The 26,377-nt window shown below is 33.6% G+C and overlaps 2 protein-coding genes across 32 annotated transcripts in view; one reads left to right on the top strand and one right to left on the bottom strand.

Annotated features, from left to right (window-relative positions):
• Positions 1-1,855, bottom strand: part of GIN1 (gypsy retrotransposon integrase 1) — an 89,658-nt gene extending 87,803 nt beyond the window's left edge. For all 8 annotated transcript variants that reach the window (XR_015724357.1, XR_015724356.1, XR_006781545.2 and 5 more), the window contains exon 1: positions 1,776-1,855. The gene's annotated coding sequence lies outside the window, so the exon portion shown is untranslated. The remainder of the gene's footprint in view (positions 1-1,775) is intronic.
• Positions 1,856-1,941: 86 nt separating this feature from the next.
• Positions 1,942-26,377, top strand: part of PPIP5K2 (diphosphoinositol pentakisphosphate kinase 2) — a 69,544-nt gene continuing 45,108 nt past the window's right edge. For 16 of the 24 annotated variants that reach the window (XM_087861952.1, XM_045808302.2, XM_045808297.2 and 13 more), the window contains exons 1-16: positions 1,943-2,179; positions 6,315-6,673; positions 8,953-9,148; positions 11,670-11,760; positions 12,976-13,061; positions 14,550-14,704; positions 15,941-16,042; positions 17,187-17,348; positions 18,904-19,025; positions 20,714-20,815; positions 21,919-22,005; positions 22,748-22,823; positions 22,905-23,014; positions 23,697-23,782; positions 25,913-26,038; positions 26,178-26,299. In XM_087861952.1, coding sequence (XP_087718078.1) covers positions 6,560-6,673; positions 8,953-9,148; positions 11,670-11,760; positions 12,976-13,061; positions 14,550-14,704; positions 15,941-16,042; positions 17,187-17,348; positions 18,904-19,025; positions 20,714-20,815; positions 21,919-22,005; positions 22,748-22,823; positions 22,905-23,014; positions 23,697-23,782; positions 25,913-26,038; positions 26,178-26,299 — 1,737 coding nt within the window. In that variant the 5' untranslated portion in view covers positions 1,943-2,179; positions 6,315-6,559. Of the gene's footprint in view, positions 2,180-6,314; positions 6,674-8,952; positions 9,149-11,669; positions 11,761-12,975; positions 13,062-14,549; positions 14,705-15,940; positions 16,043-17,186; positions 17,349-18,903; positions 19,026-20,713; positions 20,816-21,918; positions 22,006-22,747; positions 22,824-22,904; positions 23,015-23,696; positions 23,783-25,912; positions 26,039-26,177; positions 26,300-26,377 lie in introns of all 24 variants that reach the window. The other 8 variants (XM_045808306.2, XM_045808300.2, XM_045808291.2 and 5 more) reach the window with 4 other exon arrangements.

Below are 26,377 nucleotides of genomic sequence, written 5' to 3'. Positions count from 1 at the left end.
TTCTTTGCAAATGGTAATTCAATATATAATTATTGTTAAAATAGTTAGGTATTATTATCATTCATATCAAGCTGCTTAAAGTAATAGAAAACACTTTCTTTTCTCAAAATCTTTATCTACAAGGAAAAAGATTTGAAAATCTTGTTCTTTCACTAATGGTGATTGTTTTATGGTAATGTTTATTTACATTTTACTGCTAACAACAAAACCCAGAAGACTCTCTCTCTCTATTTATTATTATGATATGTTAGTCACCATACAGTACATCACAGAAAACTCAATATTATAATAAGTTTGTAGTCTAATGTGGTTCACAAGCTAAAATACATAAGAAAAATCAGTTCACAAAAAGGAAAATCATCTAAACAGGTTAAAATTTGCTGCTAATATTTGCATTTATATACAGGAATAATTTAAAGAACCAGTAGTTTTTTCTTTTCAAGGTACACTCACAATTTGATCCCTAAAAACCATCGAGTAGTATGAGAAAAAGGCTTTAAGCTGTAATATTAGAACAAACATAAATATCTTCCTATATCCAAATATTAAACAAAAGTATTATTTACAAGGGAGAATTAAGTGGTTTGTTATAAAGATGAAGATTAAGCCTTCTTTAAATATGTTATTTTTAAGTATTTGTGTTAAAATAAGTAGTGTGTATTAAAATATGTAGGGATGAGAAAAGGAGGTGAAGGTGGCTGATTACAACTTCTAATTTTGCGAGAGGAACTGTCAGGGTCAAATTTGGTTAAGCTTTAACACTAGGTCGCTAATACAACGTCAAATAAAATCAATAAGTACTTGCGTAAATATTTATTACTTAATTCCTTTAATTTTATCTTGTGTATGCAAAAAGTAAGGCAGTTAAGTATCACTTTAAATAAAATGAGAATTGGACAAAACCCATCAAGGCCAACAACTTAAGTCTCCAAAAAGTTGTAACATGCATTTGTTCCAGTTTAAAAACTTAAATTTTCCAATATTTCAATAAACATATTAACTTGTGATCAGAATTTTTACTTATGAATCAGTCTACTTTAATCTCTGAAAAAAAGAATAGCACAATTTTATCTAATGTCTAAGACTGGGAAATCTAATTACACCAGACACTTCTAATCGGCTTCCCTTTAACCTATAAATTCGTTTAACAAAAATGCCTTCACCTGCACACGCATACACGTAAAGCCACATGGGATACGTGAATTTCCATTTTGAAAATTAATTCTCTACTTTGGTTCAGAAACGCTCCTTAAGGAAAACCCACACCGACTACCGGACAAGATTCTCCCTTGAACTTGCGATTCTCCCCGCCACAGGAGATTTTAATTTGGGGCAAAAGGGTAATATTTCATATTAAATGACAACTATGATGAGTAAGCGGCGGTCAACTTTTGAACCTGCTCGCTGTCTCGGACGCTACTTTAACTATCAGAGAGCATTTCCAGGGAGTTTTAATGCCTCGTTGATCAATTCTTAAGGGCAAGGTCCAGCTAAACTTCGCATGATCAGGGAAACGATCACAAGTAATACTCGGTTACACAGACTAGGCACCTCCCCACGCCCCGCTACAGAACTCGCCCCTTTTCGACTCAGCTGGCGCGGGACACCGCAACGCCCAAGCAAGGCCCTCTCGCCCCAAGAGCGCCTGCGCAATCTCGAGTCAATTAAACCCGTCCTTAAACTAGTCGATGCAAATGGTTTTGAAATTACTGTCAGGTGATGCCTCACTTTAAAAATCACTAGATATAACAAAGCATACAGGAACGACCACTCACCGAAAGTGGTCCTAAACGCAAACGACAGGATTTAAGCCTCCTCTCGCGACTTATCTGGTGCTGCCGGAAGCGGAACTACCGGTGTCTTTAAGAGGGGTGTGCTTATGGGGGCCGTGCGGGCCGTTTGGCACTTCCCGGAAAGCGTTCCGCCCGGTGAGGTTTCTGTGTGAGACCCGAGGCGGGCAGGGAGAGGCGTGACCAAGATAAGGGAGGTGTTGTAGTGCTTTGCAGTACCTCTGTGTGGCCCTTCAGCTGCTACTGTAGAGAGAAGACGTACGTCCAAGCTAACAGCTGGAGTCTTTTGAGGAACACTTCACTCCTGCCTCTGGGATTAAAGGGGAAGCCAAAACCTGGAAGGGCGCGGCTGTTTTCTGCAGCTTGCGTGGCTACTGCAGCGGTAGCAGGTGAGGACTCAGACCCGAGGAGAACCGAGATGCCGAACTCGGTCACCCGAGGCCGCTGCTGGGCAGTTAGTTGCTTTGTCTTCTGCGCTTTGCGGAGCATAGACACGCGCTCTTCCTAGGGGCATGTGCCAGAGCGAAAGGCAGCGTGGGCGTGGAGGAGTGACACTACAGCCCTGCGGGGCTTTTCGCGTCTTAATTTCTTCTCCTCCTCCATTGCCCCCCTTTTTTATTCCTTGGGTTTGAGATACCCGAAATTTCAGATCGACCCGAAGGGAACTGCCGGCCGTCCAGCTGGTACTCCAGGCTGTGGGGCTCGCTCCCCCCGAGTAGGCAGCTTCGAGTTTGGGGACTGATGTGGGTAGCGATGGCTATTTTTATTTTCATTCCTCAGTCTTTATAGCTCTTCTCCTCGCCGCCTGCACCCGCACTTCAAACGAACAAAAAGGCCTTTGCGTTGCAGCTTTCCAGAATACGGAGACTGCCGGTCGCTGCCTCACCTAATCAGTTCGACAGTGTTGCACCTCGCGCGCTTCGAGGGAGAAGGACCGAGGGTGGTGACCAATGGATCTCATTTACTAGGTTCTGGACGACTAATGGGAGTTGGCGACCTTTGGATTCCTGTGGGTGATAGTGGTTTTGCTTTAGTGTGCTGGAAGGCTTAGATGGGGAAGTAGGAAGCATGGCTGGCTTTAGTACCCAGCATCCTTGCCCTACACTGGGATAGGGTTTTGTATTGCTCCTGAAAATTCTTCAATGAAAAATATAGTTTTTATTTCAGGCAGATTGAATATTAAAAATAACCGCCATTAACTGAGTTCTTAAGTGTGGCAAATGCTTTACATATTTACTCATATACTTTTCTCAACACTTGCATGAGGTTCATTAGATGATTATTCTCAATTTCCAGAGGTAGGTACTGAGGCTTAGAGAAGCCACTTAACTTGTCCTAAAAAACTTTTGTTACTAGTAAACTTTTAAACCTGGATTAGAGACCACATGTTTTAGATTCCAAAATCTGTATTCTTAACTATTATACTACTGTTGTCTTACCATTATGCTTCATTTCTTCCAGTTTCTTTACTAACATTTTCAGTAGTTGAAAGTATTCATTAAAAAAAAAAAAATCAGTATGCCTGTTTATGTGTCTGATGAAATGATCTGTCCTCATGGAGCTTCCATATTGTGATGCAGAATTAAATAGTTCAGAAACCAAAATACTAACTGCAGTACAGGATTGTTGAAAGCAGATGACTAAACTGATGTGCAGAAGATTCAAAGTTGCACAGTCAGATCTTGCTGTTTTAAGTTTTAAACTTTTCTGGCTTTTGCGGTAGTTGTGAGGATATTACACTTAACAATTAGTGGGACATTTATTGGTCACCCACTTAAGTGCTATGCACCAGTTAAGTACTGGGAATATACAGATGAGGTCCTTGTTCTCTAAAAGCACCCACACAGCTACATATAAACAGTATTAAGGAACTATTAATTTTCCTGAGTGGAAGTAATCATTGGTTCTATAGGAGGATGTCTTATTTTTAGGAGATGCATACTAAAGTATATAGAAATTAAGTATATTGATGTCTGTAACTTTCAAATGATAGAGCAAGTATATGTGTATGTAAATGGAAAGTAAATATGGCAAAATGTTAGCAATTGTTGAGTCTAGTGCTAAGTGTATGGATGTACATGTGTAGTGAACCATTCTCTTAACTTTTCTGAATATTTGAAATCTTTCACAATAAAAATTTGGGGAGGAAAAACTTTAACTCTAATGGAAACAGGTAATTGTAAAGATCCAAACGCTGCGGAGCATGGAGGATGGGAAAGATGCTCGTGTGTATATAGGGGTTGGCAGAAGCATGATAGTTGTCAGAGAAGTATTTATTGAGGACTTTGCAGTTGTTTATTAAAAGAGGAATTGGAACTTTCAAGGACAATAGTGAAGTATAAGTAGAAGGAGAGACAGGCTCAGCAAATGATAGTGCATGAATGTTTGAAGAAGGAAAAAAATCAGTGTGAGGCTTTTGGGAAACTTGGCATGGGCTTTTTTGTATACACTTCTAAATGATGCTTGGCTGCCTTCGCCAGCATGCAGAAGCTTATTTAATAATCTATTATGGAGTTGTAGTAATAGCGTCCTGGAACTGGAGTCACCATTTACAACAGTGCTTCCATTGGAAAATGCTTTTAGGATTTCAGGAAAATTGGTCATGTGTCTGTTCCGGCTCCTCAAGAAAGGAGGGTTTCCGAAAACTACATAGGACTAATGGATGACCCATGGTATCATTTTAAGGATTAAGCAGCTTTGACCATGGTAGATCTATGAAGGAGATGAGTGTCTATTCCAGGCAACAGTGTTCATGATAGTCTCGAGCACTGTGGTAAGACTGGTAAACATGTAAAGAGGTCTCCAGCAGCAGCAGCAGTGGCGGCAAAAAGGAGTTTCTGTGGCTTTATTACATGAGTGGTATGTAGGTACCTTCTAAATTGAATTGTTTGTATTTGTTGTGTGCTGGTTAAGTTAGGTCAGGAATCTTGGTCTTAATTATAAAAGCCAGCAAGATAAAGAAATAGCTAACATTTACTGATTGCTTACCTTGTGCTAATTGCTGTTGGGTCTTTATTGTCATTTAATTTTGAAAATAATTTTATGAGATTTATCCCATTTTACAGATGGTGGCTGGAGAGCTTCAATAACTTAGTGAAGGATACAGAACTGAGCAACTATCAGAAAAAGCTTTCTAACCCACTTTGTTAAGGTCTAGATACAATGTGTGATTTCCAGACCAGTAACATGAGCATCACATTGGAATTTTTAGAGTATTGGGTCCTACGCTGAGACTTTTTAGTTTAGTATTTTAACAAGCCCTCCTGGTGATGTGCGAAGTTTGAGAACTACTTTTTTGAGTGTGGATACTTAGTAGCATGGTAGTTTCCAATTTAAAAATCAGAGTTGAATAGTATTTGTCTTTTGAGCAAGTATTTTATTTTAATTTTTTAGTCACTGTTTCAAATTTCATAACACTGTGAAATTTTAATTTGAAAGTTGCATAAGGTGAAGCCTAGCTAGGTACACTAGGATTTTAATATTTAATAGGGAGCCACCAATTAAACTAGAATTAGATCTTTAGGAATAAGAGTTTTGGAGTTATGCTTTGCAGTTCTATCTAATATATGATCCAACTCTTACGAATATTTGATCAAATAATTTATTATATTACCAGTAATCAAATAAATTGTTTGATCTGTAGTTTCATCTAGGTAGGGAATTAGTTTTAATGTGACCAAGGAATAGTTATATGAACAGCTTTGGTAAAGATATATTGAGATATCACTGTTACATGAGAGTTCTTAAACTGATGTTGATAGGCATCAGTTTATATAGAAAAGCTTGGATGTCAATCACATAAAATTGTTTGCAGAATTTATTACATATGTACATTTTATTCCCAAAGAGAGGATCCATAGATTTTATTTGGCTAACCAAGGAATTTTTTACTTTTAAAAGTTTAAGAGCTGCTGTTATAATGAAATCTTGTTTTTACTGTAATCTTGTTTTGTTGATTTTTTTTAAGACTAGAACGCAAAATGGTTTTATTCCCTAAAACAAACAAAAATCCTGAAAAACAAAAAAACAAAATAAAACCTGTTTGCAAACTGAACTTTCAAGTTAAATTCTTTTAAAAATTGATTTAATGAAATTTCAAATTGGTTTATAGCTGTCAGTGGGTTTTAAACCCACATTATATTTTATCTTTTTTTTTTCCATTCTATTCAGGTATTACTTAACTGTGTTGCAGAGGTATTTAGCTTTTAGTGGAATTTTGTTATAATTTGAATAATTTTCTCATTTGTTAGATATTTTTGGACTTGAAGAATTTAGTGTGTATTTTTTGTTATTGTTTGTTATTTTGTTACTATCTTTTTGTTATTTTGAATCAGTTTGTCAAATTGCTAAAATGTAGATTATTGGAAATGAGAGCCTAATTTTTTTAATTTTATGGAAGAAAATGTCTTTTCATTTGAACGTATGCATCAGGTTACTGGTCATGATTTTACAAGTGTCCTTTTACTTTTACATGAATGTTTTTGAAGTACAGTCTCCAAAATTAATTTTTTCATTGCATTTTAGGTAGAAAGATTGCTGCATCAACTCACTGAAGCAATAGCCTCACTCTTTATCTTTTATACTTCAACAATGAAGCAATGATATGAAAACAGAAGAACATTTGCCAACTAACTGTCATCACAATTTCAAGTGGTTGTATAAGCAAAAACAAGCTGCAACAGAGCTCTGTGTCAGCTAGCATAGAGAGAATGGTTTATTTAGAAACAATTTTATTATAGTGCGTTATATCTATATCAAATGAAATAAAAATGAGTGAGGCCCCCAGATTCTTTGTTGGGCCTGAAGATACAGAAATAAACTCAGGAAATTATCGACATTTCTTCCACCATGCAGATGAAGATGAGGAGGAAGAGGATGAGTCTGTAAGTTGTTTGTTTTGTGAGAGAAGACCAGTACAGTATAGGCTTCTTACTAATCACTGTCAAGGTGAATTTATAGTATCTAAATTGTGAAGACATTTTTGCACATAGAAATTTGTTGGAAATCTTTTGTGCTGAAAAAGCATGTTATGTTTCACTAGTTACATTATTGGATCTATGGTGCATCAAGAAATCCAATTAGGGGTCAGACTTCTAAGTTGTTTAATGATGCTAACTTTAGGGTCTTTCATGATAGGTTCACTGATATGCTTACATAACACAGGATTCAGTTGAAAATGTGGCAAGGAGAGAATAATCAGGGCCATAAACCAAAAGGGTTTCTTCTGTGTAGAAGTACCTAAAAAATTCAAGATTAAGAAGTAAGTTGAAGGAAATAATTTTAAAGGTACTAAAGAAGGACTTAGCCAGCTTCATTAAGTTTGTCATGTTGTCAGTACAAGTGGTGGTTGACCCAAAGATAGCCTTATTTATTAACTCTTCAGAAGTCTGTAACTGTGACTAGAAGGAGAGGCTACCTCAGGTATCCAGAGGGGTGTATAAGTGCATAAGATCTGATCTTCTAGGATGTATAGCTGTACTGGATCTTTAGGAATAACACACATTGATGATGTTCATTTTACTATAGTTATGTTAGTTCAATATTTTTCTTACTTGTTTTCTCTTTAGAAGTAGATTGCTTTGCTATGAAAACTGATTTAAGATACAAACTTAGGTTATGGTTTTGATTTGCATTTTCCTGATAAGTAGTGATTTTGAACATCTTTTCATGAATCTTGCCCATCTGTATGTCTTCTTTGGAGAAATATGTGTTAAGGTCCTCTGCCCATTTTTTAATTGCATTAATTTGATTTTTTGGTGTTGAGTTATATGAGTTCTTTATATATTTTAAAAATTAGCCCCTTAGTGAATATATCATTTGCAAATATCTTTTGTTGGCTGGGGAAATATTCATTAGGAACATCATGAGCTACGTAGATGCTTTTAATCAGGAAAGAATTGAGTAAGGGAACATAAAAGTGGATGATCAATGGGGAAAAACAGCAGATCTCAGGGAGATTAGGATTTACAATCAAATTCAATACCAGTTTTATCTCTAAATTTCATATGAGTTAGAAGAGGCGGGGCGCCTGGGTGGCGTAGTCGTTAAGCGTCTGCCTTTGGCTCAGGGCGTGATCCCAGCGTTCTGGGATCGAGCCCCGCATCAGGCTCCTCCGCTAGGAGCCTGCTTCTTCCTCTCCCACTCCCCCTGCTTGTGTTCCCTCTCTCGCTGGCTGTCTCTGTCTGTCAAATAAATAACTAAAATCTTTAAAGAAAAAAAAAAAAGAAGAGGCAATGAAGAAATCTAATTTTAGACATAAAGAAGAATAGTTAATTTAAATCTGATGTTACCCAATTTTATTTTTAGATTTATAATAAAAGTCTAGTAAAACACTTTTGAGCTCCGATTATAATATCATGTGAAATATATAAAATATGGAAGAGAGAGAACAAAAAAAAGAAACAACTGGGCACAGCTTTATTTGATAAAACTCTTAATTACTTGAATGCAAAGATCTCAGAATGAATCTTGAGTAATTTTGTAAACCTGTGAGCTACTTATAAGGTATTTCTATATCCTGTTTTTTTTAGTTTTAGGAGGAACCATGGCCTTTGAGCTGTAGCAAGGGTGTCAGAGATGAGCAACACCATTAAATAGGAATATTGAGTACGAAGATTGGAGTTTGAGCACTGACAGTTGGGCTTTCTCCAAAATTTTCTTCCAAGTTGTCATTGGTGACCAAATCCTTTTCAAGCTCTATCTACAAAAATAACTTAACACTGTATAATATAGCTTTGTAGTACACCGTATAATGTAGCTTTGTAGTCAGACTATCTTATTTAGGCAAGAGAATTCTTTCTCACTCTCATTGGTCTTTTTACTTGCATTAGATAGGTTTTGGCCCTCATTTTTCCCTTTCTCTTGTGGCAAAGGTAAATAAATACTAGAGACAGTTAAGGAAGGAGTATCTGTTTAACTTTAAAATCAGAATGAAAAGAGTAACGATGTCCTGAAAGTGAAAGTTTCCAGACTTTTGTAGACAACTATTAATTGTTATTTATTATAACAAAAACGTAATTTTGAAAAATGCCTTTTTTGGTTAATGTATCATTTGTATTAATTACATCCCTTATCTACTTCTGAAAAAGATTTAATATCGCTCTACTTTGGAGTTTGTATTAAGTCAACCTGATTTTTTGTTGTTGTTTTCTTTCTGTTTTAGCCACCAGAAAGGCAGATTGTGGTTGGAATATGTTCCATGGCAAAGAAATCCAAATCCAAACCAATGAAGGAAATTCTTGAACGGATCTCCTTATTTAAATATATCACAGTAGTAGTATTTGAAGAAGATGTTATTTTGAATGAACCAGTAGAAAATTGGCCATTATGTGATTGTCTTATTTCGTTCCATTCTAAAGGTATTAAAGAATGGGGTGGGAGCTCCTTTTATCCTGTTATAATAAACATAATACATATTAATTGTAGAATATTAGATAAAACAGAAAAATAGAATTAAACTCACCTGTCTCTCACAGATCAGTGATATTAACATTTTGATATATTTCTTTTCAGTCATTTTTTCTCTGTGTATTTTTTAAACAAATTTACTGTGGTTGTGTATATGTAATTTTATATTTAATTTTTTCATTAGTTATATCAAGAGGTTTTTTTTTCCCCTCCATTATATTCTTTAAAGACCTGATTTTTAACGACATCATAGTGTGTCATCATGAGGATGCCCTATAATATTTAACTGTTATCCTAACAGAGAGTCTCCAGTTTTCACTATTAGAAATAAGGTTGTTATGAACTCTTTTAATGCATATCTTTTTTTGCACTACTCTAAGTTACTTAGAATAAATTCTTGAATTATTGGATATTTTAAGCCCTATGCTTTTGCCATATAGAAAATGATTTTGCTCATATACATATTCATATTTTATTTCTGAAGAACTTAATGTTTGAATTTTCGATTTTCCTTGGTTTCTTTTACAAATCAGCAATATTAATTAAACTTAAGTATTACTTGATGGTAAAGTATGCCTGCATAATAAAACCTAATCAAAATTATCAGTGGATATTTGAAAATGTATAACCCAAGAATCTGTGAATTAAGTGGATTTCTAAGAACTATACTTTAAAAGATGTATGCTCAGTTTTAAATGTATTCATATTAAATCACTTTTTTTTACCAAATAGGTAGTCTCCAGCTGTGTTAAAGTTTTACTTTAGTTAGGTGTTCAAGAAACTTTTCCTTCAGCAAGAAGGGGATGGAGCGTGGCTGAGACTTTTTGTGCTCCTATAGCCTGTAGAGAAGCCAAGGCCCTGGTCTTCTTTATAAGTTCAAGTACTTTACTTCAGGGAATCTTAAAATTGGCTTATCCTTCATGGTATGGTGGTCTTCCCTTACTACCACATGGTTCTTCCAACTAAAGTTTTTTTTTTTTCTTTTTTGCCTGTAAGAACTAGCTGCTATCTAAGGTGATATCCCATATGCTTGGTAAGGAAAAAGTTCCTCTTTAAAAACAGCAACAGAACCAGAGAACTGTTACAGAGGTTCCTGTATGCTGAATTCTGTTAGGATGCCTTAAATCATAGACATTGAGCTATCTTGATGACAAGTGATGAATTCTTCTCAGAGTCTTTACAAAATGAGAAGGGTTTGTAATTTGTGGAAGTGATTCTTGGTATAGAGAGTACTTTTATTAAATTTTAAAAGCTAAGGAATTTAGGAATAAATTATTTTTAACTGACCGTAGTTTTTTGTTTAGTTTCGTTAACTTCAGTATGCTTTACTACTTACTTCCCTTCCAACTGTTCTGATAATGGCACAAAGTACAGTGTCTTCACGGGTAACTGTAGTACCCAAGGTTAAATTCTAACGTTATGCATGCTTACTGATTTTTACTCTTTTCCTTAGATAAGATATTCATTAAAATATTGTCATTTAAGGAACAATAAATATTTATTTGGAGCTTACTCTGTCAGGGACTATGCTAAGTGTTTTATATACACTCCTTTATCGAGTTCCTCAAAAACTCTGCTAGGTAAGCCTGGTGTAATACCCATCTACAGCTGGGAATCAGGGGCTTAGAGATGTTAAATAAATTTGCCCAAGGTCACATAGCCACGGAAAGATGGAGCCAGGATTTCGAACCCTGTTTTATTGGACTCTATGGTATACTGCCCTACCATCTCTTAGTAATATGCATTGATGGATAAAATTGGAGACTTTTAATGTTAATACAGAGAGTGCAGTATAATTATTAAAATGCTTTAGCTTTTTTTAGACCTCTTACTATATCTGCCATTTGATTTGTTTTCCATGTAATTAGTAATTTTATCAAAGTGTAGAAGTTTTAGGGAGTTAATTTCTGATACCTTAACATTGACCTAGTAACAGCAAGCAAGTATGATTCTACTCATATATTTTATATTTAGGGTATATCTATTGTATATGAATTAACTTTTGTTTTTGCTATTTTTAAAGATATGTAAGTTCTTTTAATTATCAGCAATTTGTATGTATAAATATCAAACTAAAGTGAGAAGAAATGATATTTATTTTTTTAAATCAAGTGATTGTGGTACACTTATTTATATATAGATTTCTGTTTGTGTATGAGGTAATCTTAACCTGTTATTAGGTGACTTTGAATAATCAGGCATTGACTAACATGTCAGTGCTGTATATTTGGTTATATAGTCACTGGCTTGTGCCTTACCAATCAAATTAACTAGGAAAAAAATAAGTCTTATTAATAGTACAAGTTAAGTCATGTTTTATGTATTTATTTTTCCATGATTTATGTGGAAAGCAGTTATATGCATAATAAAATTAACCTTTTACGGGAAGTGACATAAAATCAAATTGACAAAGTTGTAGATGTAAACTTATCTTGAGATTGTACAGAATATGTTAATAATATGTGTTCTTAGGATTTCCACTGGACAAAGCAGTTGCCTATGCAAAACTCAGGAATCCATTTGTAATCAATGACTTGAATATGCAGTATCTCATACAAGATAGGTGAGTGATGGAGATGGCTGAATTAAGGGAAGGAAAAATAACATTTCTTTGGTATCTACTGTAAGCTGACATATACGTTAATTTGTGGTATCCTCTAATAATACTTAGAAATGGGTATTTATACCCAGTTTTATAGATGAAGAAACTTGAGACTCAGGGAGATGAATTAATTTGCCCAAAGTCACAAGTAATTCTGTCAATAGTGGAACAAGGACTTAAACCAGGTTTGTTTAATTTCTAGAGCCTACTGAACCATTGAAAATATGAACAACTTCTCTGTCATGTGACTGAAGATGAAATTAGGGTTATACTCATTATAACTAGACTTTTTCTTTTAACGGTATAGTGTAACCATTTTGAAAAATAGCTCGCTATGTATCTTAGCATTCATTACAGGCCAAAAGCATGGATTTCTAAGAGAAACTGTAGAATACAAATATATTTCTATATTCTGTTTGATGTTTCACTCCGATCCCTACCCTTATAATTTCACCAATATTCAATTTTCTTTCATGTTAGCATTACAGTATGCAATTATATCTGTGAAAATGCTTTATAAAGTTTAAGGCTCTATGGTTTTTTTTGTTTTGTTTTTTTCTGTTCTTCTAGATAGTAAGTAACATTATCAATATCTAGCATTTTAAAACATTTTTCCTAGATTTACATATTAATACATTCTTCTATGTTACAAATGTAAATATACACACATATATATAAATGCATATTTACTTTAAGAAATTTGGAGAATAAAAGCATAAAGAAAGGCATTTAACCCTGCTACTACTGTCTATCATATTTTTTCATATAGAAAGCAATACATACATCCACTCACATTTTACAAAATTAGGGTCACTTTTCTCTTAAAATACTGTGACCATTTTCCCATGTCATTAAATATTCTAAGTATAAAGCTTTTAATAGTTAGGTAATATTCTGTCATTGCCATATAGCAACTTTGTATTTAACCATTTCTGTTTATACGTTTACATTCCCAGTTTTAAATATTAGTATTTTAATATGCCACATGAAGTGTTGTGCATACATTTTTGTTCTAATATGGCTGAACATTTCCTTAGAAATTTTCATATTTTAAATGATTTACTTATTTGAAAAAATAAGACCTGTTATCCATGCCTTTTTTTAGTACTACAACAGTATGATGTACTCTTCAAATAGAGTAATAAAACAATAAAGGATGTTTTCCTTTTTCTTCAGAAGAGAAGTATATAGTATTCTTCAAGCCGAAGGCATTTTACTTCCTCGTTATGCAATTTTGAACCGCGACCCAAATAATCCCAAAGGTAAGAATATGAGATTTTGGGGCGCCTGGGTGGCGCGGTCGTTAAGCGTCTTCCTTCGGCTCAGGGCGTGATCCCAGCGTTCTGGGATCGAGCCCCACATCAGGCTCCTCCGCTGGGAGCCTGCTTCTTCCTCTCCCACTCCCCCTGCTTGTGTTCCCTCTCTCACTGGCTGTCTCTGTCAGATAAATAAATAAAATCTTTAAAAAAGAAAAAAAAAAGAATATGAGATTTTGAGCAAGCTACCTTTTGTCACTCAACATACTTTTGAGCCACTTCCTTTCAATAATTAAGTAGAAGGAATTCAAAGAACCCATAGTATTCTGTTTACTTTTTTTTTATTAATGAGCCAAGTAAGCATTATGTTCAATTAAAGTGTGGCACTATAAGCTAAAAGGCCCACTAATAATTTAAGAGTTGTATATCCTACTTTTCTTTGTTCTACATTTGACATATATCTGGGAATCATAAAGAATTTTTAAATTACAGGCTTAATAAATTTGTATTGATTAGGGGTGAACAAATGATTCATCTATGACTGCTGAATTCAGGATTAGAAACTTCATACTAGGATACAGTAATTTCTCGTGACTAGGAAATTAGAAATATTACTACTTATTAATATCCTAAAGCACCCTTTGCTTCATTTTTCTGGTTATCTAAACGTAGCATGTAACAATCTACATGTTACATATGTAACAGTCTGAAGAGCCAAGATAAATGTTTATCTGCTTTAAGATTTAATATTCTGACAAGGGTAATTTGAGGAATTTTGATGATTTTATTGTACCTTAAAGCAACTTTTGTTGAAAACCAATTATAGCATTTATTATCTGTCGCAGGGAACTTCTCTCATTTGTCTAGAGGTAAAAAATTAACTTCCTGATTGGATTGCTTGCCTACTTTATATAGGTTACTTTAATAACGTAAATGATTGCATGTTTTGTGGTATCTGTGATACAAATGATTCCATGCAATTTTCAGAAGATGATAATAATCTAGAATAATTTCTCAGTCTTTCTCGTTGGCATCGTTTCATAACTAATGTTAAATTCTGTGGGATGATAAGGTAAAATGGCAGGTTCACAAGATTTTGAAGAACAACTATCGTTTTTAACATCATAGATCATAAATCTTGGTATATGTTGTTTGCATAAATTTTTTAAAAGATTTATTTATTTATTTTAGAGAGATGGGGGAGGGGCAGAGGGAGAGAATCTTGAAGCAGACTCCCTGCTGAGTGTGGAGTCTGACCCTGGGCTCCATCTCAGGACCCTTGAGATTACAGTCTGAGCTGAAACCAAGAATCCCATGCTTAACTGACTGAGCCACCCAGGCGTCTCCGCATAAATTTTTAATTAAAATCAAATCATACATCATCCAAGGTCACTCTTCTTTATAAACTTTAGTCTGGTAAAAACTTTAATAATAATGTTATATGTAGATAATATACGATATGTAATTTTTCCTGCTGTTATGTCTGATCTTTAGAATGCAATCTGATTGAAGGGGAAGATCATGTAGAAGTAAATGGTGAAGTTTTTCAAAAGCCATTTGTCGAAAAGCCAGTCAGTGCAGAGGATCACAACGTTTACATTTACTATCCAACATCTGCTGGTGGTGGAAGTCAAAGACTTTTTCGAAAGGTAAACCTTGTTATCCTAGGGGATACTGTTCTTCATACTTCGTACAAATTCTACTAAAAGTAATCAAGTATTTAATAGAACTGAGGTTAAATAAGAATGTATCATTCAGGGATAAATTGAAACTGATATCCTTCTTTGTTAGAAGAGCAAGGCATTATTTTACTTACTTAATGTTGTTTATGCAAAATTTCTACATACGAAATACCAAGAAAATTACTTGATTTTCTTTCTGTCTTCCATTTATGTATCTGGCATATGAGAAATTCAGGTAAAGACCAGTAGTCTTTAAGAAAAATAGCCCCCAAGATAGATAATTCATAGATACAAGTGATTCCAGTAACTTTTACATTCATGAAAGTATGCTCAAAACTGTACCCATAATAAAATAAATGCAAATGAAGCCTAAAAGGTAATGACATTGAATTACTTTTTGGATTGGCAAAGATCAAAAAGATTGGAAAACAAACACAAACCCAGATGTCAGCTTAAATGTAAATTAATATAGCCTCTTACCTCTTAGCAACATAATCTAATAATATGTTAAGATTAAAAATGCATGTATACTTACAAGCAATCATGGAAATGCAAAGTAAGAACACCGTGAGATACTATGTTATAGCCGTTAGAGTGGCAAATATTAAGTTTAACAATACCAGTTATAGATGAGGAAGTTGAGCAGTAGGAACTCACGTACATTGCTAGAAGACTCTAAATTGTTAAAACAGTTCATAAAATATTTTGACATTATCTTTGTAAGTTGAATATGAGCACTAGTAATTCTATCACCTAGTAATTCTACTTGTAGTATGTACCTTAGAAATGCTCTTGCACCTGCGACACTTATAAGAATGTTGAAAGCAACACTATTCTACTGGCTAAAGCTTAGAAATACCCTGTTATTCTTAATGCACGAGAGAAATTATGGTGTACTTATACAGTGGAAAATTCTGTAGGGGAAAAAGTGAACAAAAGAGGGTTACATGCAAGAGTATGGTTGAATCTTAGTAACATTATTCTTACTGTTCATTGTAGTCTTATACTATTTAACTTGCATGTAAGTTATATTACAGCAGAAAATAATACAGTGTCAACTCTATAGTAAGTGTTCTTAAATATTTGTGCACCAAAAAAAGTTTTTGGAAATATCTAAGATAGAAATAGATGGTAAAAAGGTTATACTATAAAAATGAGATGAATAATTTAGTTTTTATATTTGTGGACATCTTTCTTTTTCAGATTGGCAGTAGAAGTAGTGTTTATTCCCCAGAAAGCAATGTACGAAAAACAGGCTCATATATATATGAAGAGTTTATGCCCACAGATGGTACTGATGTAAAGGTAGGATTGATTACAGTATACTTTAATTTTGTATTTAGTTTACCATTGATATCAGAAAAAGAGATTACCCCGAGGATAGACTCTATTCCAGATCTCTTTCTTTTTATGACTAGGGATTCTTTATCTGTTTTGTATTATAAATGCCTTTGGCAGTCTGAAGCCTATGGACCCTTTTTTTAGAATAATGTTCTTTGATGCTTAAAACAGGATTGCCAAGGAGACAAATTTTATTAAAATGAAGTTATAAAAATATTTAAGAACCAACTTTGTGATACAATAATATGTGTGCTTCTTTAAAAGGACATTAAATAATAAAATTAGTGGGTTAAGTCTAATAGCTACTAGTTTCCAAGCACTGATTGGCGTAAATGATGATCTGAGATCTGCAACAACTGTAGTATAACAATATGTTTGATTTCCTTTGGTGACAGATAAGGTCTTAACTGCTTTACCTTCAGCCAGTCTCTGTCTGAGAGTGCCTTTTTTTCTAAGGTATAAACCTGATCATGAACCTTTACTTTAAGATTCTCTTGTGGATTTTGTTGACCATAGGGTAATAATCAGGTTCACAAGGGCAGCATACAGACTATTTCACAGTCTCTCCTAGGAACTTTATTTCTTACAGTATAAATGGCACCAAATAACTTGCACTTATCTGAATACATCGTGTTCTTTAATGCCTCTGACCTCTGTGTTGATTACCTTTTAGTGTGCTGTTCCCTTTCTTTTCTGCCTTTCAGTCCACCCCCCCCCCATTTTTTAATCTTTCTTTTGGCCATTACTTCCTTCTATAATGTTTTTATAATTATTTGTACCTCTCCTTTGGGTAAGCTAAAAAAATTTGGAAAAGATCCCATCCTATACAACCTTGTGTTCCGCATAATGCTCAGTATGATCATTTTCTGTGGAGAACAGACCTTCACATTACCAGTTTTGCCGTGTAATTAATTATAATCTTTTCCAGTGTATTGAAAATTTTGGCATGTGAAATAGAAAGAAGTATGAAAAGAACAGTCTGGGAAACTGAAGTATTTTCTATTGATTATTTTTTCTTTTGATTTGTTGTCTGCTATTTTTTTAAATTTAATACAATTTAAATAATGTACAAATTTTTAATACATATATATTTTAACATTTATTAAAGGTTTATACCGTGGGTCCAGATTACGCGCATGCTGAAGCTCGAAAATCTCCAGCACTCGACGGCAAGGTGGAAAGAGACAGTGAGGGAAAAGAAGTTAGATACCCTGTTATTCTTAATGCACGAGAGAAATTAATTGCCTGGAAAGTCTGCCTTGCTTTTAAGGTAAAATGTTTTACAGGCCATATAGACCCCTGTAAAAGAAATTCTAATTTTCTTTCTTGAGTAAAAGAAATGTTATATGGTCATTTAATTGGAGAAGTAAGCTGAGAAGATTAAAAATGATACATTTGAGCTGTTTATGTACTTCTCAGGAGATTCTTGTGGTGCCATTAATAAAGATATATAATAAATGAAAGCCTTTGCTTCTCTGTATTCTTTCTGTGTTATATAAAAGGGAACTTAGCCAATTAATTCAGAAATTAAAATGATGGAGGAAAACTTAACTGAAACAGTAGCATTAACCAGTGTTTAGAGGTATTGTTTAATATGGTAAAAACAACTGGTTAAAAGTACTATTTATTCAGAATTGATAAATGATTGCTTTGCTGAATAAAAAAGGTCCTTAGCAGTCTTCTAGCTTTGGCAATACATCCTTTAGCCTATTTATTGTATATGATGAAGTGTGTTTATGAACACAATACAAATACATTTCTTAAAGAAAACTTTTTACTTTTAACATTTGACTAATTCCCTCAGTCTATATCATTAGGCTTCTAATAATGTATGTTAAAGATTTAAACTGAAGTGTAGTACAACTTGATCTATTAAAAGATAAACTTTACAATTTTGAAGTGTTCTCTTGGGTATATAAGGTAAAGACTAGTGTGTTACTGTTTATTAAATAATAAATACTTTATGTCTTAATAATTTGAAGTCACTTTTGTGGAAGGAATATTAGCCTATAAGTACATTTTAATGGCTCTATAAAAATTGTTTTAAGTTTGTAATACCAGGATTCCAAAAGACATGATTTAAAATCACATTATACTTAACGTGATGATTAAAATATAAAATGCAAAAGATAGAAAATTTCTGGAGCCTGACCGGAAATTCATACCTTGCAACTGTTTTCTTCTCCCAAATAAAGTAAATTTATTTCAGGTGCTCACAGGGATATAGTTGTCAGGGTTTAAAAGATTCGGTGGGAGGAGGACCTGGCTGGCTCAGTTGGTAGAGCCTGTGACTCTTGATTTCAGGGTTGCGAGTTTGAACCTGACATAGGGTGTAGAGATTGCTTAAAAATAAAATCTCTTAAATAAAAAAAAAAAAAAGATTCATAGGGATAATGGGACGTTTCCTCTGGGACATATCTTCAAAACTTTTTCCTTAATGCTTTTTTGGGTTAAAGTGATACAATTTCTATTATCACAAAATTTAACAAAGCCTTTAAAAAATTTTCACTCTTGTTTTTTAATTAAATGTTACTTGAAGAACGTCTTGTAATAGCATGTTATTTTTTGGCCTCTCTTATCTCTTAAGCATTTTTGTTCTATATTTATTTCATGGGGAACTCAAATGATCATACGGTATGTTTTACATATTTTCAAAGTACTGAGGTTACAGATGAATAATTTCATTTATTACTTACTATGAAATGAACTAATAAGCAGTAGTAAATTTCTAGGCATTTGTAAAATTTGATATGCTATAATAAAACTAAAAAACTGTGAATCCTAACTCAAATGTAACTTTAAAGTTTGTAATTTATTTTAAATAGCAAACAGTTTGTGGTTTTGATCTGTTACGAGCCAATGGACAGTCCTATGTCTGTGATGTCAATGGCTTCAGCTTTGTGAAAAATTCCATGAAGTATTATGATGATTGTGCAAAAATACTTGGGTAAGAATTTTTTCTTTATATTTCTCCTCTTTACCTTTGTTACAGCTAATTGTATTAGCTATTCAGAAACCAAAAAATTGTAAACATCAAATGATCAGGGTCCTGCAAGCACCCTAGAATAAAAATCAATGTTCATAAAATGACATTCCCAAAGAACTATGCCAAATCTTGAGTTATACTTTGGATTATCAAAGGCAGAGAGTAATTTATGGCCAGTAAAGATGATGGCTTAAAGATACTTTAACTTAGGGGTGCCTGGGTGGCGCAGTCCTTACGCGTCTGCCTCGGCTCAGGGCGTGATCCCGGCGTTCTGGGATCGAGCCCCACATCAGGCTCCTCCACTAGGAACCTGCTTCTTTCTCTCCCACTCCCCCTGCTTGTGTTCCCTCTCTCGCTGGCTGTCTCTCTCTGTCAAATAAATAAATAAAATCTTTACCAAAAAAAAATTAAAAAAAATAAAGATACTTTAACTTAAAGATTTAGAAGTGCTATACAGTGATTATTACAGCTAATTTATTAGTTTACTTTGTTCTGTAAGTTTTTGATATATCATTACAGTTGAAAAGGTTTCATTCTCTTACTTTAAGGTATAAAATGAATATTCATGAAATAAGTAACCAGAGTAGAATAGAAATATTTGGAATTCAGGGTTCTTTTGAATGATACTGCTTTCTATAATTATGTGTCACTTAAAGATAATCTTATGAGATTGTCAAGTGAACCCAAAAGAAATTACTGCATGTAGAAATGCCATTTTTATTTTCTTTGACCTATTTTCTTAAACCTTGACTTAGAAGATTCACAAGACAAATATTTTTAAACCATTTCAAAGTATATATGACAAAGCCATAAGAAAGTTACACTTTAAAGTGTATTGTCATAATTGGAGTCAGCTTTTATAGTATATTTTAAAGATTGGTGAACTTACCCTTAAGGTGAAATTTGGGGGAGCTTACTAAATTTTAACATGAATAAATGCTAAATTTAAACAAAACAAAAAATGTGTTATAATTACTTAACATGTTTCCATTGTTAACCCTAATAGTAAAATAATGGAAATTTGTTTAAAAAGAGCCATGGGATTTAGAGTAACTTCAGAAGTGATCAGCAAACAGGTAAGAACTGATCCCTGGGACGCCTGTGTGGCTCAGTTGGTTGAGCGTCCGACTCTTGGTTCTGGCTCAGGTCACGATCTCAGAGATCCACGTAGGGCTCCGTGCTCAGCGGGGATTCTGTTGGAGATTCTCTCCTTCTCCCTCCACCCGTCCCCCCCTTCTTGCACACACTCTCTCTAAATAAATAAATAAATAAATAAAATAAAAAAGAAAAGAAATGACCTGTGGCCATAAAGAAGAGACAATCTTGGTTTTCCAAATTTATCTATAAGTGGATATAATGTAATTATAGTTATTTATTAGACTCCAGTGTGATTTATACTTCAAAACTAAGGTATATAATAAATAATTCCAAATTTATGGCATCACTTCAGTGTGTTCTAATGCACCAGTTTAGAACTGCTAATCTAATTTTTTTAAAATCAGGATTGATTCTTTGACTTACTGTTATGTGCTATAATCACAGGGTCACTAGTTTGACCTTAACTTTTATGATTCTGTATGGTTAGTTGTTAAGTACTGAGTTTTGTCTTAAAATGAACTAATTTCTAGTCTTTTCTTTTTGTATCAAAGCAATATTGTAATGCGAGAGCTCGCGCCACAATTTCATATCCCCTGGTCAATACCCTTAGAAGCTGAAGATATCCCAATTGTACCAACTACATCTGGAACTATGTAAGTTTGAATATTTTCATTTTTAGAAATTCGTTGGGTTTTGTACATCAGTCTCTGCTATTACAATAGAGATTAAATTTCTGAATGATTATTGGATACTGTGTATGTTTTCATATGATTCACTCTGCAGATGGAGAAATAGATTATATTTCTTTTGCAGGGGTCCACTTAGACTAAAAATCTTTTATATTGTTAAAAATAAAATTTTGGGGATAAAGTCCTGAAAAATGCTTAGATAGTTATAGAACTATTGAGTTAAGTCATAAAAATAAAGGAGGTGCCGAAAGGTATGTCACTTAAAGGTTCATAGTCAGTGGTCATACAACTTCTGTACTCTGTGTAAAGAAAAAAATATACAGGTCTATCTTGAGGTAAATTAATAAGACTGATAATGCCCAAGTGTCTCATAACATTCTACTAGTGAAAATTACTGCTTGAAACCCCCTGCTACTCAGGTGAGTTGAACAAATGCTTCGTATTCATAGCTTAGACGTCTATATTAGCATTTTAAAAATTCTGAGAAGTCCTGGTTGGGGTGAGGGGAAAAAAAAATTATGTTTTAAACCAGTATTCTCAAACTATTCAACATAAAATTTTTTTAGGTAACTTATTAAAATCCTGTGGGGTTGTATTCTGTGGCTTACAGTTTGGCACACACTAAATTATACCCTAGCATTCTTTCTAAGACAGTATTATCTTCTAGTAATTTGACTATGAAATACTTATTCTGTCCTTACAAGGAGCAGCTATAAAGTAAAGCTTTATTTTGCTTTAATGAAATCTCTGTCTGTGATGATCTATGCTGCAGGGCAAGTATTTAATGAAGTTCCAGGATTGCCATTCGTTTACTGTTATCCCAGTGTGAGCATAGCTATCTCTAGAGAGGAAGCTGATACAGAGCTTAATATTACTCCCCCTCCAGCTTCTTAAAATTTTAAGATTGAATTTGATTAAATCGACTGGTTGTTACAAGTACTATTCTTCACGGGAAAGATCTCAGAATGGTAAAAGATGGTTCTAAACAAATAATGAGGTGTTGTATTAGTCTGAATTATGTCACAGAAATCTTTGTTAGAAAATCGAGAACTTTTTTTTTATTTTAGGATGGAACTCAGATGTGTCATAGCTGTAATACGTCATGGGGATCGAACACCAAAACAAAAAATGAAAATGGAAGTGAGGCATCAAAAGTAAGTTTTAAGGGGAGTAATTTAACACTCAGGAGATAATTTAAGATTTCTTATAGGTGATTAGCTAATTTGATTAATACGTCATATGGAAAAACTGTTTTCCCATTTCTTGGCCACTAGTTTAAACCACTGGATGCAAACAAAATTCACGTAAAATAATTGTATGTATCAGCATCTGAAATTATTTTGGCGCTATCCATCAATTCTTTTCTGTCTGATCTGGCTTTCATTTACGGTTGTAAAGGCGTAAACATCCTACAGTGTTCTGTTTAATCTTGGTTTCTTACTCTCTTCATTGCTTTCTATGAGTCTTTAACCTCTTAACCTCCTAGAAGAAAATTAGTGGAATGGAAGTTTATCTTATTTCTCTTCAGTATTTGATTCGGAAACAACAAAATTTAAAAACTTGAGCCAATAAATATGTGTTGAAACATTTTTTAATATGTATATGCATGCAGTGACTTTAGAGAATATGATATTTAGTATTACAATCATATACTCAGTTTCCATCATGAGAAAACTTTTAAAATTAATTTAGTGATTATTAGTTTGATGTGGTCAGGAGAATAGTAAGTTTTATTGCTCAGAGTGGAGGAGCAACGTTCTATAGTGAAAGAGGACACACAGTATTTGAAATCCATAGACCCTGAGTCTCATATCTTCATTTATAAGTGATTTGTATAAGTATATAGTGTTAATACTAATTATTGCAAAGGACTAACTGCGCTCTTTTTTTTATAAGATTTTTTGATCTTTTTGAAAAGTGTGATGGATACAAATCTGGGAAGTTAAAACTCAAAAAGCCAAAACAATTACAGGCAAGTGCATTTTATCTCTTGTTGGTTTTAAATTGCTAATGGCAAGGTTACATAAAAATTCAGTTCTTTATTATTTTATAGGAAGTGCTGGACATTGCCCGACAACTTCTTATGGAGCTGGGGCAAAATAATGATTCTGAAATTGAAGAAAACAAGTCAAAACTTGAACAACTTAAGACTGTATTAGAAATGTGAGAATCTTTCTGAAACCCTTAACTTTGATAATTACTTGCAGTGTTCTTTTTTTAATGTATGAGTTTGTTAAAATTCCTCACAGTTTGATCTTTTTGCACTTTATAGCTGAAGAGAAATTAGTGAAAGTCTAGTGAGATCTTCATTTGTACCAGTGAGAAAATACATTGTTGTGTTGAAGGTTATTGTTTTAGTTTTACTTTTCATTTTGATGAGAAGAATTTGGATATTTTATGAAGTACTACTTAGGATGAAAGCCAAATTGCTAACATGACCACTGATTAAGTGTTGTTTAATTAAAAAACAATTTTGAGTTAATCGAGTGAAGTTGATTACACCGGTATTCCTATTATAAGCTTCATATATTTGACCACTTAGAATCTTATTCCCTTTATTTTTAGATACCCATACATTTATTTTTTTATATTTCTATACTTTGTCATCTCTTCAAAATTGTCTAAGTTTTGTAAAGAAGCTTTTTTGTATTTTCATTTTTAATGTGATTAGAATGACTACCTATGGCACAGAGATTTTCTGCGAGGATATGTTAGAGAATTCAAAAATTACAAATGGAAGGGGACATTAATATGTAGTTTTTCTCTAGATGGATTTTAGTTTTTCTTTAGGAGGTTATATTGGATACTTACTAAATATTGTTCTGCTTGTCGTTTTGTTTTTCAGGTATGGCCATTTTTCTGGAATAAATCGTAAAGTCCAATTAACTTACCTCCCTCACGGTTGTCCTAAAACATCTAGTGAAGAAGAAGGTATATCACTATTAATGCCTATTGTGTTTTAATTATGTGTAGGGACTTAACGACTCATTTTACTGCCTTTGGACCCTCTTCTGTGTAATAATTTAGGGACTGACATGCTGAATAACGGAAAAATAAAGTAGAGTTTGTTAACTTTCCCTTCTATCCTTTGAGTAAAGGATTGATTTTATTCTTGATCCTTTAAGTAAAGGATAGATTTTATTGTTTTGTAAACTGCTTAGGACTTCCCTTTTACTCTACGATTCTTTCAGAAAGTTTATTTATATCTGCATGTTACTTAATGGACCCCTCTCTTCCTCTTTTGGTAAAAGAGGGCAGAGTATACAGGAAGAAAGCTCATAAAGTACAAGAAAACTGAAAAAATACATAATAAAAGTGTTTCCAATACAGCTGTTTTCCTCTACTGAAAAAGTCAGAATAAGCATTTAAACAAGGTCAGTCTCTGTAGTCAGCATAAAACTCCATAAATTCATTTACCTTTTAAAAGAAAAATGGGCAGGGGTTGGAGAAATGTAGATGCCCGATAAAATAATAATAATAATAGTAATAACTACTTTTGGCTGTCACACTAGCAAAGTGTTTTCTTATTTTACTCTTTTGTCAAGGCAGTGACAAAGAATGTTAATGAGAATACAGTGTGAGTAGATTTCAGTCTATCGGTAGGAGTATAAATTGACCTCTTTGAAAAGTAATTTGGCAGTATATATTAGAAACTTCAGAAGTTGTTCATATGCTTCGATCTTAATGCTACTTCGAAGAATCTATCCCGAGGAAGTTGTCAGTATTTAGGGAAAGATTGATCTTTGGGGTTATTCACAATGTCATTATTTATAGTGGCATAAATTGAAGCAATGATTATCTTAAATGCAAGCACAAGTTTGATTATGTTGATCTTTATAAATTTATTTTAAAATTTGACATGCTGCTGTTTTGTCACACTTGTGGTTAATACTACAGATGAATTTCTTATATTTTAATGTTTGTGATAACAATAAATAACTGTGATTGAAAAAGTCTGTTAATTAATCCTTCCATAAATTAATATTAGCCTGCATAATAAGGCACATACAACTACTATCTAGTCCCAGGAAAAAGGTTGATTTCTGTCTCTTTTAATGAATCATCATTAAGTTTTTTAGCACTTCTGTTGCTTATTTTTATTTTTTTAAATTTTTAAAAAATTTTTTTAAAGATTTTTTCATTTATTTGAGAGAGAGACAGAGCAAGAGAGAGTGCAAGAGCAGGGGGTGGGGCAGAGAGAGAGGGAAAAGCAGGCTCAGCAGGGAGCCCAAGGAGGGGCTGGATCCCAGAACCCTGGGATCATGACCTGAGCTGAAGGCAGGTGCCAAACTGACTGAGCCACTCAGGTGCCCCCTATTACTTATTTTTACGTTACCTTTGTTTCTGTAGCCCAATATAGATCTTAGGACATGATAAAGGGGAGATAAATTAAGTGTAGAAACTCATTTGCTTGTGGAACTTCCCCTAATATCTGAGAAAATCTTTGGAACATAAAGAGATTACACAATTCCAAATTTAAAAAGCTGCTCTTGGTTACATTTTATTATATATATATACACCATTCATAAACTTCAATTATAATAAATTTTAGGCTTTCTCATCCCATGTCGTCCTAAAAATTATGCAAATCATTGATTCCTCATCATAAAAATGTATACATCTTCACTTCAGCTAACATTACATTTTTTGTGAGACTTTTGATCTAAAGACAAGATACCGATCCTGTGGTCAAGGAGCTCTTAATCTAGCATTGCTAGCACAACTAAATTAAATATATGGGGCAAATACTGTTGGTGTCATGTCACTGTGAGAGCAGGGAAGGTAGAACAATACTTCTTTCAGAAAACTGAGAAAGAGCCTTCTTCGTAAAGTATGGAAGAGATTTTAAAATTTTAGTAAGATTTTAGCAGAAGGAGCAAAAGAGTGTTCCTAACAGAAGAAAAGCCTACAAAGATAGGTGTGTTCAAAGGAACAAAATAACTTACGTAAAAGCTATATTCCACTGCAGAAGATAGAACAAAGAAAAAATTAAACTTGAAATGTGTCTCTTTGAAAGAAACAAACTTGATGTTTGCCTCTATCCATTCACATGTGTCTTAGACAGCCGAAGAGAAGAACCATCCTTGCTTTTGGTTCTAAAATGGGGAGGAGAACTAACTCCTGCAGGCAGGGTCCAGGCTGAAGAACTTGGAAGAGCTTTCAGGTGTATGTATCCTGGAGGTCAAGGTAAATCTTGGCGTTTCTTTAATTTGGTTAAATTTATGCATGTTTTCAAATCTTTATTTATTTTGAGATGTTACTAAATATTTATAAAAATATCTTGAGTCAAAAATATAGCTTAAGTGATTTGAGTATTTATTTTCAGGAGATTATGCAGGATTTCCTGGTTGTGGTTTACTTAGATTACATAGTACCTACCGACATGACCTCAAAATATATGCCTCTGATGAAGGACGAGTCCAGATGACTGCAGCTGCTTTTGCAAAGGTATAAATAAGAATTACTAGGAATGTCATCTAATATTACATTTTAAAAGATTTTTGCTAAGGCAATGTTTAAAAATTC

Source organism: Ursus americanus, chromosome 5 (genome assembly GCF_024610735.1).
Source record: "Ursus americanus isolate L20-20 chromosome 5, mUrsAme1.1.p, whole genome shotgun sequence".
In the NCBI taxonomy this organism is placed as follows: Eukaryota; Metazoa; Chordata; class Mammalia; order Carnivora; family Ursidae; genus Ursus; species Ursus americanus.
Note: the sequence above shows the minus strand (reverse complement) of the source record. Positions and strands in the feature narration are given on the sequence as shown.